Raw genomic sequence first — 16,556 nt, forward strand, 5'->3', positions numbered from 1 at the left:
ACCAGCATCGCCAGGTACAAGATGGCGGAGAAAGTACCTTCAGCTACCACAAGACCAATCAGAATTCCCTGGGAAGAAATTAAAATTCTCAGCAAGACCTCAGAATATTTACACAGTAGCACTCAGTGTTTATAACAGCCCTTTCCAACAGAACTTTCTGTGGTAATGGAAACAGTCTTTTCTTGAGCTGACCAGGACAGAAGCCACGGGCCACTTGTGACCACTGAGCACTTGAAACGTGGCTGGTGGGAGTTGCAGAACTAAACTTCTAGCTTCATTAACTTCTAGTAGATTTGAGTGCACACAGCCGCGTGCAGCCAGTGGCGGGTGTTCAGGACAATGGTCCAAGGTGCGCCCTCTGGAGCCAACCCTCGATGAACAGCAAATCCACTTCTCTCCCCACCTCCCAGTACGTCCTTCGCCCCCTCACCACGCCCACCCACCCTGCTCCATGCGATGCCCAGACACACCTTTACCCAGTGCCTTCACTCCACCACTGAAACGGTAACTTATTATTTGGCGACTGACTAATGCACCCTGAGCATCACACACACAGCTGATGACTGAAGCAATTCTGATATTTGCTGGTAATACTTCCCTGTGTTTATGGAACATCTATTGGTAGGGCACAGACTATATACTTTATCCTTAAACACCCAAAAATCCCAGCAAGGGAGACTTGTTCACCATGCGTTATACAAAAAACACAGACCCTCAGGCTGACAGTCCAGCCCAAGGCCACACAACCATGAAAGGGCAGACGTGGGACTGGGAGCCAGCTGGGCTGATGTCAAAGGCCCTTCCACTCACCACGTGATGACCCGGGGTGGGGCGGGGGCGAGAGGTCCTGGCACCAGCCTTGCTCATTCATTCACGCCCTCCTTCCCCCTCTCACCTGACAGCCTGTGCTCAGCTCCTCTGCTCACTCTGCACTCGCAGGGGCTCCCTCCCTCCTGCACTTGCCACAGCCCATCCAGACATCACCAGAGCAGCAACCAGACTGCACCAAAGCCCCCTGCACACCTGTGTCCTAGGTGTGCTCCAGCACAGGCCCACACACCAAGCCTGACGGCCCCAAAATGGAAACGGCCCGAGGTCCATCGAAGGGAGAACAGAGCAGGGAAAAAGGAACACGTTCTTCACAATGGATGGATTTCAAGCATCTAATACTGAATAAAAGCGGCAAGCCACAGGGGCACACTGCAGTATGACTCGCCTCAGGGCAAAACATGTTAAAGATGCACACACAGCTGATAAAACCAGTCAAGAAAGGGTCCACTTAACCCAGGTCATCAGGATGGTGGCCATGGGGGAGGGTGCGGGGGAGGGCTTGAGCGTGGACCAGCAGAGACCTGCTCGTGCGTCAGCAGAGGGGGTAAGCACTTCCGCCTATTCAGACATGGTGCACCAAGGACACGGCTAACAGGTGGGTGGAGACCGCACGCTAGTTTCCTTCTCACACACCAACGTGTACAGTGGGCACTTCACGCCTACCGCACACGTCTCCACCCAGCAGCACCTGGCGCATCTAAAGAAGAATTCTGTGAACCGGAGCTAATTAGACGCTTGTCAATGTCATTCTTTAAAAATGCCTCTATAATCCAACTGAGTGGGATTCAGAGGGGCATATTTTCCTTTAGCAAAAGGTACTCCTATTTTTCTTTTATTTATTTTAAAACACCCTTTCTTTCTTTCTTTATTTATTTCTGTAATTTATTTATTTTTGGCTGCGTTGGGTCTTCGTTGCTGTGTGCGGGCTTTCTCTAGTTGTGGCGAGCAGGGGCTACTCTTCGTTGCGGTGCGCGGGCCTCTCATTGTGGTGGCTTCTCTTGTTGTGGAGCACGGGCTCTAGGCGCGCGGGCTTCAGTAGTTGTGGCACGTGGGCTCAGTAGTCGTGGCTCGCGGGCTCTAGAGCACAGGCTAAGTAGTTGTGGTGCGCAGGCTTAGTTGCTCTGTGGCATGTGGGATCTTCCTGGACCAGGGTTCGAACCCGTGTCCCCTGCATTGGCAGGTGGATTCTTAACCACTGCACCACCACGAAGTCCTCTATTTTTATTTTTTTTTTATTTTTTTTTTGCCGTACGTGGGCCTCTCTCACTGTTGTGGCCTCTCCCGTTGTGGAGCACAGGCCCCGGACGCACAGGCTCAGCGGCCATGGCTCACGGGCCCAGCCGCTCCGCGGCATGTGGGATCTTCCCGGACCGGGGCACGAACCCATGTCCCCTGCATCGGCAGGCGGACTCTCAATCACTGCGCCACCAGGGAAGCCCAAAGTCCTCTATTTTTAAACAGATTCTAGACCAGCCTCCTCTTGGCCCCCATAAAAAGGGAACAGAACAAGCTCCAGGCTCTACAACATGCTCTGTCAGTCACGTCTCAAGAGGCCAACTGGTACAGGCATCTAATATCTTAGGGATGATGGAGATTTCAACAGAAATGTCACTCCAGGGGCAGGGTGGCACCGGGCTTCAGCTGTGACACGAGCCCAAGAGCAGTCCTCATGTCCGTCTGGGCTGCCGGCCACTGGACGCGCTCCACACACCAAGACACTCCAACCTCTGAGCACCCTGTAGCTCTGGTCCCAACCACGCAGCACCCAAGGGCAGTGTGCGGGCTCCCAGCTCTGTAACCTCTGTGGCTCCCTTGGGTGCCGTCTGTAATACGGGACAGGAGGGCAGCCCACGCGCCACACAGATGCCTGTGCCAACCGAGGATGCCGGCAGCCCAGAAGCTGCGACACAGGAAGGCGACCACTGCCAGCTTTTGAATATGGACAACGTTAGCAGGGACGCCACCCCAGGCCTGGAAAACGGTGAGGCAGATGTGAGAGTCAATGTCTCCAGGCAGACCACAGCCACACACTCAGTCCCTTCTGTCTGAACGCCACCAGGGCGACAGATGAGAACTGGGACAGGAAGAGTCCCGCTTGGTGCCGCCGTGCAGCTCGGAAGCAGCACCGACAAGAGCAAGGAGAGGCGTGCGCGGCCAGGGAGCGGCAGCCACGGCGCCCAGCGGGCTTTGCTTGTCCAGATGTGGCTGCCATCCATCCCTCAGGAAGGAGTGACAGTGCTGGCAGGGCCTCGGGGTTGCCAGGCTCCATGTGCACAGGGCGCTGGGAGCGCAGGTCTTCTGTGACCGGCACAGCAACAGATCCCGTCAACGAGCAGCCCGTCCTCAGATGACCCGGGACAAAGCGTTGGGAGACGGCCGGGAATTCAGTGACGGCGGCAGGAGAACGACAGGTCCAGGGAGGGGCTGCGCGGCTGAGGAGCCGTGCTTGCCGAGCACCTCGACCCGCCAACAGGCCAAAGCTCGCTGACAGATGCCGCAGGCCCGGGCCCCCCTGGAGGCGCAGCGGCTAGGAACCCGCCTGCCAATGCAGGGGACACGGGTTCGAGCCCTGGTCCGGGAAGATCCCACATGCCGCGGAGCAGCTAAGCCCGTGCGTCACAACTACTGAGCCTGTGCTCTAGAGCCTGCCAGCCACAACTACTGAAACCCACGTGCCTACAGCCCGTGCTCCGCAATAAGAGAAGCCACCGCAATGAGAAGCCTGCGCACCAGGACGAAGAGTTAGCCCCGCTTGCCGTGGCTAGAGAAAGCCCGTGCGCAGCAACGAAGACCCAACGCAGCCATAAACAAACAAACAAATAAATAAATAAAATTTATTAAAAAAAAAAACTGCCACAGGTTCACTGGAGGGACCCTCAGTCCGAAGGCAGCAGGACTGCCTGAGGGGCAAACGAGGCCGGGCAGACCCTCCACCTGTGGGCTCGCCAAGGAGGCCCCAAGGACGGCTCCCTGGCCCCCACCGCCTCTGCCCTCCCCTCCTGCCCCTCCTCAGACCTGCGACCCTCCAAGTGCAGAGGCCTCACCACCCTGCTCAGACTCTCCAGCCCGTCACCCCAGGTCAGCAGTGGCCAGCGGGGCACAGGCAGCCCGGCTCGCGGTCCGGGGCGTGGTGCAGGGGGAGAAGGGGCGCCGTGGACTCTGAAGGCTGGAACGCCTTCCACGCAGGGTCTGCTACCCATCCGAGTTCGTGCCTGGCCTCACGGGGCGCTTCCTTCTCAGGAGACGCTCACACCTTCCCTGAATAAACGCATAGAGGCTGTAGGTCCAGGAAGCTGCAGACCCGCTGGGGGAGGGCTGGACCCAGCAACAAGGCCAACAAATGACACACATTCCCCTTTGCAACTCATGTCATGCTCCTGCTGCAGAGGGTCCAGAAGTGAAACCCCAGACCGTGAACGGCCCTCACAGACTCCTCGGTCTCCGCGTGGGGAGGGAAGGGCTGGCCTGGTGCACCGGGTCTTCCAGACACGACAGGGCTGGGATCAAGGGGCGCGCGCGTGTGCGCGCACGTGTGCGTGTGGCGGGGGGGTCGCTAGTTGGAGAGAGCAGGAGTAGATCGCAAACAGCTGCCTTCCCTGAGTAAGGGCCCGGGGCCACAGTCTGTGCACAGACCTGTGCAGAGCCACCTGCGGCCCCCGGGCAGCCGCTAGCAGACACAGGGTTTCCGGGACATTAAAGGATGTCTTCTCTTACTACAAAAGTGCCCATGACACAAAGAAAAGTACTGTATAGAAAAGAGAGCAAACGTAAAATGAAAAAAAAAAAAAGGATGACACTTTGCTCCAAGATGTGAACATACGGAAATAGAAAAGGTTAACATCTTACATTAGCTCTCAAACGGAAGAGATTAATTTCTGCATCTCACGAATATTTGACAGAACCTTAAAGACAACTGGAAGGAGGGGTCTGGAATCTGGAGACCCACGCTAACCAAACGCTGTGGCCTTGGCTAGGTCCTCTGAGCTCACCTGAAAAAAGGATGAGGATGGGTGGGACTCAATTTAAGAGACACTGATGCCCACTGAGTCTTGGCAATACGCACGAAGGGCTGCTGTGGGCATCAGGGCGTCCACACGGACATGGGTCAAGACGATAGATGCGAACCCTCGGACCAGCAACAGCACCTATTAGCATCTGCTAAGTGTGGACTGTGTCCCAGGTGTTCTACGGGCACCACCAGGAGAGCGGCTTAGAGATGCAGACACCCCAGACCCTGAACCAGAACCAGCACTTAGCAGAGGCCCCAGGGCTGCAGGAGGCACGCTGAAGGTGGAGAAGCTTTTCTTGGGGTGTGTTCACCCATTCAATTGTCACAAGGCCCCTGGGAGGTAGTGTCTATACCATCTCCCCATTTTATAGGGGTGGCAGGTGAGCAGCTTACCCAAGGTCCCACCACGAGTTAAGGGCGAAGCCAGGCCTCGGATCAGACTTATTATTACCCCAGAACCCGTGTTAACGTCCACAACGATGTGTCTCAAATTTGAACACCATACATCCTCCCCACCCCTTCTGAAAGAAAAATACTCCTTAGCCCCTCCCAGTATCTAATTATAAACATGTACAGACAAAACTGTGAATAAACCCCTTATGCTTCTCTTTCTTATAGAACTTTAAACAAAAACAAATGTGCAAATTAAACACAAAACTCTGTAACTCATACATTTCAAATGGAGAGCATGTGAATTAGCAAGGGGTGACTGCTCAGCTGACAGGCACTGGGTCCTGGGGCTCCTCCAAATTCAAACCCTGTCAATCCCCACCCCCCCCCCACCAGCCAGGCAGGGCTGGGCCGAGCACCACTGTTATCTCCTAGAATCACAGCAAGGCCCTGCGGGGACAGAGCCCTTATCACCACTGGCCTGCCCTTGGCCCTAACGACTCCTCCTATCTGAGCGTCACACTTCATCACACTTCCCAGCCAGCCCCGCTGCTGCTGTGGCCATTCAGACGGATCGTCATTAAAATGCAAGAGCAAACACACGTCTGTGGAGAACTTGCAGGAGACCCTCTAAGCTCTGAGCTGTCTTCCCTCTCGGGGACCCTGGGGCTAAGAAGCTGACTGCGTGGGTCATTCTTGAAGGGAATCAGATTCTACAGTCTCGTTGGGATAACTGTTAAATTACGAGTCTGGGTTTTTTTTTTTAAAGTACGGGTAAAAATGATTTCCAAGCCGTCCTTGGTCCTCCTCTCTTATAAACAAGGCCCATCATCCCAGAGCAGCCCATTGGTTGAAAGATAGGCCAAGAAGTAAGAGCTTCTGGGCAGAAATTTCACTGCTTTTTAAATAAAACCACGGTAAGGACAAAGACAACAAGGAAAGGCTTAAACCAACCGCTACTCCCAGGCTGACTAATTATGAGCATCAGTTCAGATGAATCACTGGCTACGGCTGAACGAAGGCTGTGTGTTTTACCGCCTTTGTCCCACACACACTCACCTGTGCAAACATACTTCTCCGTAGGTCTTTAGAGCCCCGCCTTGTCATCCAGGCTCCTGTCTGGTGCTGGTTTGGGGCATGTGCGTGCACGTGTGTGCTTTACATTTAAAAGTTTAGTGGTTTCAAGAAGTTCTCAACGTCTTTCTCTGCACTTAGACAACTTAACCCTCTGCCACTGAAAACCACGGCACACGGAAGGCAGTTTCTGTGGATCTCACGATGAAGCACACGACTAATTAGCGGCTCCTTCCTCCTGGGTGAAGTGGTTCAGTGTGTGACAAGAGGACAACGGACTTTACTTCTCGCACACTGCTCGATCCAACCCACCTCTGTGAGCTCACCTTATCCCTCCCAATTGGAAGGGGCATCGCTGTGTAGAGATTCTTCCTTCCATCAAACACTGGTTTCCGATCCCCAAAGATCTGTGTTTTAAAGTGCTGAACCATATGTTCCACTATTTCCCTGAAACAAGACAGAATTCGAGCAAAACATCAATAAAATCAGGGAAATGGCACACAAGGACGACATTCTTCTGACACTGGTTTTTAAGCAATTTTATAAGCCCCGTGGCTCCTTTTAAAAACGTGACTTTCAACTTCCTTGTATAAGAAATCAAACTAGAACCTTCCGTGGGTTTACGCTCACTCATTTAGTGACTCAAGCATGGGAGAAGCCCCTCCCCGCCCAGCACTGCGCACGCTGCATCCACGGAAGACTAGCGGACGGGGCTCCTGCTCCGGAAGCTGCTGGACAGGCTGCCACGTGCGACCTGCACACAGAGTGCCCCCCACCCCGCGACACCGCGGGCTGGCTCGGCCGGGGCCTCAGGCTCCTGTGGTTCGCTGTACAGCTCGCCCTGGGTACCGCTGCCCTTTCAGTCTGGGCTCCAGCACGAAGACCCTGAACGTGCAGTGGAGGTTTGCTACTGTAAGCGACGAAGATTCTGGGGCTGTCTGCTCCTCGGGCGTGAACGGGAGCGGCAGGAACCCGGCGAGCACGAAGCAGCTGTTCTCTGTGGGGCTCCGAGGACCGAGCAGACCAGTGGCCCTACCTCGCCCCGTTTTGCCTATCTGTCCACGGCTCAGCAGAGAAACGCACCACGATGACCAGGGACAGCTCAGCTCTCCTGCGGGCCCCAAGGCCCAGGGGAGTGCCAGGCCCACCGGCCACCCTCTCCGTACTTCTGTGCTTCAAGGGAGCCCCACCCGGAACATCCCTGTCAGCGTGTCCCATGAACTCACCCGACTCTGATAAAGTACACACAGGAAAAGCTGTGGTGCCTGCCTGGTCCCCAAAGGTCCTCGTAAGGGAAACATGCAAAGGACTGGTAGCAAACAGACTGTTAGAGGCTCAAAATCTCAGTCATTATCAGGAAACAGCAGCTCATGGGATGTGGTAAAGAGGGAGATGGATTCTGACAGCAGGGAAAGAGGAGGTGGGCAGAGGAGGGGGACGCACATCTGAGCTCAGCCTTGTTGCCGTAAGGGTATTTCTCTGGGACACAGCCTTGGTCATCTTTCAGGACGCAAGAACCAGAAATTCATTCCATTCTTTTCCTTGAATGAGAAAAGCAGGCCTAAGAAGGGTTTGCTTATTCAAACTGGCTTTGCCCAGCTGACTTTCAACTGTGCTAGTTGCAGGAGGTGGGTCTCCGGGAACCCAGCTAATCCTGCCCCAACACCCACCGCTTGGGGAGCCCCTGGGGCAGACGGAGCCTCTGCTTTGCTGGCTTCACCAAGAAGGCACCAACTGGGAGGTCACAGCCCTAGCAGGACAAGGACAGCCCTAGGTGCAGCTCTGACCTCCATCCCCGCCGCCCCTGACCAGTAGCCAGGGTGCAGTCTCACCTGCTGCTGCACACACTACTCTGGGCCACCCAACACAAGGTGGCCCCTTCCTCCACGCTGTCTCCAGACCACTCCCCCCCAAGCTTCAAGGACCCCATCTTCTTGGTCAAGACTTCACAGTCAACTCAAGTTCCAGATGGCTCCACCGGGGAGTCCCGCCCTCATTCAAAGAACAAATCCGCCAACTGAACTCAAATTTATCATGAACAGAATTAGGAGGGCACTCGCCCCAACTCATTTTATGAGGCTAGAAAAACTTGTATCTCAAAACGCAACAAGGTGATCGCGGGACAATCTCACTTATAAACACAGATGCAGAACAAAATAAGAGGAAGCCCCACCCTCCACTGCTCCTCTCTCCCAAGACTGGAGCAGATCAGCCAAAGCAACGTGGTCCTTCCTAAAGGGACCAGTAAAGTACATTGCAATGAGAAACGGACTTCCCCACAGTTCAGTGTGTAGGTAATAAGGGATAGGGGACAACTAGTTCCAAGTGGCATACACAACTCTTTTATTTGGGAGTTGGAAACACCATAAGAAACAAACCAACCAACTGATATACCATATTCATGGACAGGAATATTCAATTCTGCAAACAAATCCATTCCTTCAAGCCCAATGAAAACCCAGAGGGGTTAATTTTTATCTGATGGGATTTAATAAACTAATTCTAAAATGTATTTGGAAATAACGAAGGATAAAGGCTGGTAAGCACACTCTTGAAAAGGTACCTGGTGGACGTAAAAGCTACCATGACAGAGACAGTGTGGTGCTAGAGGAACAGACAAGCAGAACTCAGGAAAGCATCGAGGGCCCAGAAAAAGACCCACGGACATACAGACGTTCCATTGATGACAGAAGGAGAAGAGAGAGGACAAAGAATACTTCTCAATACCTTGTGCTGAGGCAACTAGGTATCTAGTATTCAAAGCAATAAATGGAGCCCACACGACACAAAACGTTTATCCACGCTAACACTTACTGTTCTCAGCTGAATTCAACTGTTGGCATGGTGACTCCACGTACACACCAAACTATAGGTGGGAGTCACGTCTTACCCAGGACCATCCAGCACCTGGCAGTTTGGCACACCAGGCGCTCAGTAAATATTTGTTCAAAGAAGGAGGCTGTTCAGTCATGACCTCTGGAGTTACCCTGAGGGACTACGAAGCAATCCTGCTCGGGTGACTAATGGTACACAACCCTGACCACCACATGGACTAAGAGAAAGCATCCTCATTACCCACACCATGTCCCTGTGCCTCGATGGCCCGCTTGATCACCTTGTATCATCTTTTGCAAAACATTAGTAGGGATCATTGCTTAATTTTTATGACCTGATAGCAACTAATTCTAAAATGTGAAGGTCCCTTCCCTCTATCAGCCCAGGCGGACTCCCAGAGGCTGGCCAGTGCCTTCCTGTCGTTCTCTCTCTGTTTTAACTGTGGTAAAATACAGATAACATAAAATTTGTCATCAGTCATTTTTACATGTACAGTTCAGGGGCATCAAGTACATCCACATTGCTGTAAAATCATTACCACCATCCATGCCCAGAACTACTTCTTATTCCCCAAGAGAAGCTCCGTTCCCATTAAACAGTAACTCTCCTCACGCCCCCCCACCCCACCCCTTTCTAGGCTCAAGGACTTTTTTGGACCAGATTCTCCCCAGCGACTGTTGAGAGATATCTGAGCAGAACCACCTGGGCACATGTCATTCCTCAAGTGTCTGTGTTTAGTTCTTTCTTCATATCAAGTTTGACCACTGGAAAGCAAAGTTCCTGTACTACATCAGTTTGGCTCCCTGGACACACACCTTTCCTGAACCTAATTCTCAAGCTATGATCCTGACCTCACTCAAAAGGCAACAGCCCCCAGATACCATCTGTACACATTCTAGAGACTCATTATGTGCTCAGTACCTTACAGAATGATCCACATATTAACACGTAGAGTGAAGATGACAATGGCAAACGTGTTGGCACCTACTCTCTGCCAGGCTGCACACGGAACAACTCATTCAGTCCTCACAGTAACCTAGGAGGTCAACACCACCTCCATTTTACACACAAGGACACAGAGGCACAAGCCACACACTGCAGTGTCAGTGGCCAGATGTGAAACTGCCTCGTGGTTAACGGGACATGTCTGCTAATCCAGAGAGTCTGAAACACTCCCTGGCAGCTTGTCTGCCTTGTTACCAAAATTCTGAGAAGTTTTCTTTTAAAAAAATGCATTCTTGTAATTTAAAAAACCCCAACAGACAAAAGTCCAAGACCAAATGACTTCACAGATGAATTCTACCAAACATCTGAAGAAAAGTTAAACCTATTCTTTTCAAACTATTCCAGAAAACTGAAGAGGAAAGAGTGCTTTCCGAACTCATCTGATGAGGCCGGCATCACCATGATACCAAAACCAGACAAGGACATCACAAAAAACAGAAAATTACAGGCCGATATCTGATAAACATAGATGCAAAAATCCTCAACAAAATGTAAGCAAATCAAATTCAGTAATACATTAGAAAGATCATACACCATAAAGTGGGATTTGTATCAGAGATGCAAGCATGTTTCGATATCTGCAAATCAATCAATGTGATATACCACATTAATGAACTGAAGAATAAAAATCATCATTACCTCAATAAATGCAGAAAAAGCGTTTGATAAAATTCAACATCTATTTATGATTAAAAACTCTCAACAAAGTGGGTATAGAGGAAACATACCTCACCATGACAAAGGCCATAATATGACAAACGGCCAGCATCACACTCAATGGTGAACAGCTGAAAGCATTTCCTCTGAGAAGAGAAACAAGAAGACAAGGATGTCCACTCCTGCCACTTTGATACAACATAGTTTTGGAAGTCCCAGCCACAGCAATCAGATGAGAAAAAGAAACAAAAGGAATGCAAATTGGAAAGGAAGAAGTAAAACTGTCACTGTTTGCAGATGACATGACACTATATATAGAAAATCTTAATGACGCCACCAAAAACCTATTAGAACTAATACATGAATTAGGTAAAGGGGCAGGATACAAAATTAATATACAGAAATCTATTGCATTTCTATACACTAAAAACGAACTATCACAAAGAGAAATTAAGGAAACAATCCCATCAAAAAGAGTAAAATACCTAGGAATAAATCTTACCAAGGAGGTAAAAGACCTGTACTCAGAAAACTATAAGACACTGATGAAAGAAACTGAAGATGACACAAACAGGTGGAAAGACACATTCATGGATTGGAAGAATTAATATTGCTAAAATGACCATACTACCCAAGGCACTCTACAGATTCAGTGCAGTCCCTATCAAAACACCAATGGCATTTTTCAGAGAACTAGAAGAAATAACTCTAAAATTTATACGAAAATGCAACAGGCCCCAAACAGTCGAAACAATCTTAAGAACAAAGCTGGAGGTATCATGCGCCCTGATTTCTAACTATACTACAAAGCTACAGTAATCAAAACAGTATGGCACTGGCACAGAAACAGACACACAGATCAATGGAACAGAATAGAGCCCAGAAATAAACCCAACTTACACGATCAATTAATCTATGACAAGGGAGGCAAGAATATACAGTGGGGAAAAGACGGCCTCTTCAAAAAACAATGTGAGGAAAACTGGACAGCTACATGTAAAATCATCAAACTGGACTACTTTTTTTTACAAGAATACACTCAAAATGGATTAAAAACTTATATTTAAGACCTGAAACCATAAAACTCCCAGAAGAAAACATCAGCAGTATGCTCTTTGACATCATCTTAGTAGTATTTTTTTGGATCTGTCTTCTTAAGCAAGGGAAACAAAAGCAAAAATAAACAAATGGGACTACTTCCAACGAAAGAACTTTTCACAGCAAAGGAAACTATCAACAAAATGAAAAGGCCACCTACTGAATAGGAGAAGGTATTTGCAAACAATATATCTGATAAAGGGTTAACATCCAAAATATACAAAGAACTCATACAACTCAACATCAAAAAGCCAAACAACCCGATTAAAAATAGGCAGAGCACCTGAGTAGACATTTTTCCAAAGAAGATATACAGACGGCCAGACACATGAAAAGATGCTGAACATCACTAATCATAAGGGAAATGCAAAACAAAACAATGAGATATAACCTCACGCCTATCAGAATGGCTGACAACAAATAAAAAGTGTTGGCAAGGATGTGGAAAAAAAGGGAACCCTTGTGCCCTGCTGGGGGGAATGTAAATTGGTGCAGCCACTATGGAAAACAGTATGGAGGTTCCTCAAAAAGTTAAAAACTACCATACAATCTAACAATTCCACTTCTGGATATCTTTCTGAAGTAAACAAAAACACTAATTAGATACACAATATAAAAGATACGTGCACCCCTATGTTAATGGCCGCATTATTTACAATAGCCAAGATATGAAAGCAAACTAAGTGTCCACTAATAGATGAATGGATAAGATGTAGTGTGTGTGTGCGTGTGCGTGCGTGTATGTGTGTGTGTGTGTGTGTGTATATATATATACACACACACATACATACACGCACGCACACGCACACACATACATACATACATACACTGCAGTATTACTCAACCGTAAGAATGAACAAAATCTTGCCATTTTCAACAACATGGATGGACCTAGAAGGTATTATGCTAAGTGAAAGAAGTCAGACAAATACTGTATGATTTCACTTAACAAGCGAAAAAACATAACAAAACAGAGAGACTCACAGACATAGAGAACAAACAGGTGGTTGCAGGGGGGATGAGTGAAATAGGTGAGGGAGATTAAGAGGTATACAAACTTCCAGTTATAAAATAAATAGGTCACTGAACATGTTTTAATGTATTCTTCTGGTAATTTCTAATCACACAGATTTTTTTCGTTAATACATTCTCACTGTGAATTTCCAACACGGATAGTGCTCCAAGTCCGCCTGACCTCCTCTTCATTTCAGTTCTCTTCTCAGAAGCACCCTTATTGTTTTTAAACCTATGCATTGATATAAATACACAGGTACATAAAATAAATACAGTGTATTATGTTTTAAACACACATGGCTCTGGAGCTTGCCGTTTTCCCAGGATGCGTGTTTAACACCTTTCCTCGACACTATATACAAAGTGGCAGCAAGTCTAGAAATAGAAATGTTATCGTATCATGTACTGTAACGTGATGTTAACAAGCCACGTAGTTGTCTATGTTTCCGGACGTGGCATTCATACTGTGAAGCTCCATTCCATTGCTGTCCATCGTTTCACAGTATTCCACAGTATGTTTACTTAACCATCCTCATTGGCTGACACAGAAATGACTTCTCTTCTCTCTCGCTTTTCGCCATCACAATATTAGACATCCTTGTACATATCTCTCTTTGGGATAAACACTTAGAAGTAGAATTGGTGGGTCAAAGGTATATGGGGCATTATTTGTATTTACATGTATACACAAAACCACCTTCTGAGAAGTCTGGACCAGCGTACATCTCCCCCGGTGGACAGTGCCCATAACAGCAGGCTGCCAATGTCACAGCCGTGCTGCCCCGCCCAGCTCTTCCCAAGCACAGCGTGAGCACGCGTGCGGTGCCCTCCTAGGGCCACCTGACAGAGCGCAGGAGGAACAAGGGGGAAAGTGCAGAGAAAAGGTGAGGAGCACACCTCCTTCCTTCCGGTAGCCCATCCCGCGCTTCCGAGCACGGCACCACTACTTCTGACCCGTTGGCAAGGTTTCCTGGCGCTGGCTGTAAGGCCCGCACAGCCTAGACCAGCTCTGGGCACCGGCTGTCGTGTGTGACCAACTGCAGCCACGATGGTACTGGAGGCATCCTGAGAAGAGGGACCTTGCCTTATACTGGAACCCCTCCCACAGAAGCCACCGAGAACGGTGATCGAGACTAAGGGCACACCGGGCCGGGATTCACGACTCATCAGAACGTCCGTAGATGGCATTTTCCTCTCAGTCTTGAATGAAGCCTCAGGGTTGAATTTATTAAATATCTACCATGTGCCCTGCACAAGGTTTTGGGAACTCAGAATTAAGGCACTGCTTTAACAGAGGCTGCAGTGTGGAAGCAGACGGGGTGTAGAGGACTGTCTGGACAGGGTCAGTGGCAGGGGACAGTCTGCGGCCGGAGCTGCCTGCTCTTCCGCCTCCCCTTCCCCTCCGGGTCCCCTCTTCCAGCTCTGCCCCGATACTGTCAATCACTGCTCTGACTCTCCCCTCCCAACGAGGGACAGGAACCATGTCTACCTTGTCCCCCACCGTACGCCCGCCGGCACAGTGCCTATCACACAGCGGAGGTTTCATAAATGTCGGCCGGTTGGTAGTGTGGCTGCCGAGAGGGACTGAGTCAAGGTTTTAGCACGTGGGTTTTGCCAGCACAAAAACCTTACTTCCAACATTTTTCTAAGCTATTATGAATGATTATAACTTTGAGATTGGACCTTAGGTCAAAGTCCATCAGAATAGTCAAATGAAGAACCCTGAAGGTTCACACGTTTAACTACGCAGCAACTCTCAGGCTGGCTCAAAACCCAGGGGAGCAGCACGGCATGCCAGTCTGCGGGCTGGCCTTGCCACAAAATGCACCTCAACACCCTTAAATATTTAAGGGCTGGGTTTTTTTCTTTAGATGATGTTCAGCTTGGTGTTGGCTAACCTTGGTTTTTTTTCTAGAAATATGAAAATTTAGTTAAAGTGGGATGAAGTCTTTTCCCATGAAGGTGTCCGCTTACCTCATTATGGCCTATGCTTCTCGCTCTGTTTCTCTCTCTCAATTCCTTTGCCTACCTATGCCATTTTACTTTCTTGCAAAGGTTTAAATAGAGTATCAAATTAGCCTGGCACCTCAGGTAACCTGAAGATAACTTACTCTCTGGCTGCCTTTCATGGCGCCCCCCTTTTAATATACATACCCTTGCAGAGTTTGTAACAACCAAATAAAATTCTAGCAATAAATTGAAAAAAAAGATTACAGCCCATCTTTGCTCCTTTCTGTTTCACGAGGCAATTCCTAAACACTGGGCATCTTTAGAACCTTACAGTCATAACTACACAGGACTGTGGGAACACAGTCAGGTGAAAACATCGCATTTTAGTCACCATCAGCCTTTTTCTGTTGCCAGAAGACAAAGCCTTAGTCATGCCTATTTTCATAAAAGAAAGCTTCTTGCACACTGTGGTTGATGGCATAATAAGAGCCCACTGCCACCATGCCAATCAAAAGCCCAGAAAATGTGCTTTTTCATGCCTTCATTCCAGCTCTAAGAGTATATCCAAATCACAGATCCTCACAGGATTTTGTCCCAAGGAAACTCAAAATCAAACAAGCCCATTCACTGAGCGTCTCAGAGCATATAAGGCATATTAAAAGATCTCAGAAGACCTTTAGTAAATAAAGCTGTTTAAACCAGTTGTGCCCAAAGTTCTGGTTCACAAACACATTTTTTAGTAAGCACGTAGTTAAAGGACCCCATTTTACTGTCAAGTACTGTTTCTTTGGAGACATGTCTTTTGGGGATAAATACTCAGAAGTAGAATCAGTGGGTCAAAGGGTATATACTATTTTTAGTTTAACATATACACCAAGCCACCTTCTAAAAAGTCTGGACCAATGTATATTGGCCACACTGAGTGAATCCAACTGTTTAGTTTTACAAATAAGGGAAATGACTCCCCAAACATTCCTTCTCATACCAAGACTGTGATCAGGAAAAAATTTACAGCGAAGAGCACTCTATAGGGCACCAGCACAAACTGGGCAACCAATCTGACTTATTATCAAACTGCAACTCAGAATTCTGTTTCTGACCATGACAAAGTAAGCAGACTTCTCCTCCTGCCCTAAAAAAACTAAAGAAACTAGAGAAAACCTGAGAGCTGTTTTTGACAGTGGAAAACAGGCAGCTTAGGACTGTGACTACCGAGGGAAGGAAAACAAACATTCACTCTGCTGGGAACAATTTCCAAATCACAAAATGGAGAAGGAGCATAAGAGAGCAACAGTCTTGTTGTGCTGCAGAGATGGGGGCAGAAGAGGTAGGAATCTGTAGGGGAGGGTACCAGAGAAGATAGCAAAAGCCAGACTCCCTCAACCTAACATACATAATGTTCAATGAACAAAAAATTCACTATGCATGTGAATAAGCAAGGAAAGGTGACCTGTGATCTAAGGGAAAACCTGCCAATAGAAACAGACCCTGAAATGACCCATCTGTTGTAATTAGCAGACACGGGCTGCTATCATAAATATGCTATTACTGTAAATGCATTCAAAGCATCAAGAAAAAAGAAGGCAGCTATGAATGAACAGATGAGAAATCTCAGCAGAAATGCAAACTATGAAAAAGAACCAAATGCCAATTCTAGAAAAAGTACACTATATAAATGAAAAAATTTGGGGAT

At 48.6% G+C, this 16,556-nt stretch overlaps 1 protein-coding gene across 1 annotated transcript in view; it reads right to left on the minus strand.

The window, feature by feature from the left end:
* Nucleotides 1–16,556, minus strand: part of AGO2 (argonaute RISC catalytic component 2) — a 51,185-nt gene that overhangs the window by 32,328 nt on the left and 2,301 nt on the right. Inside the window, exon 2 of the mRNA XM_030875900.3 lies at nucleotides 6,631–6,751. Coding sequence (XP_030731760.2) covers nucleotides 6,631–6,751 — 121 coding nt within the window. The remainder of the gene's footprint in view (nucleotides 1–6,630; nucleotides 6,752–16,556) is intronic.

Source organism: Globicephala melas, chromosome 17, assembly GCF_963455315.2.
Source record: "Globicephala melas chromosome 17, mGloMel1.2, whole genome shotgun sequence".
In the NCBI taxonomy this organism is placed as follows: domain Eukaryota; kingdom Metazoa; phylum Chordata; class Mammalia; order Artiodactyla; family Delphinidae; genus Globicephala; species Globicephala melas.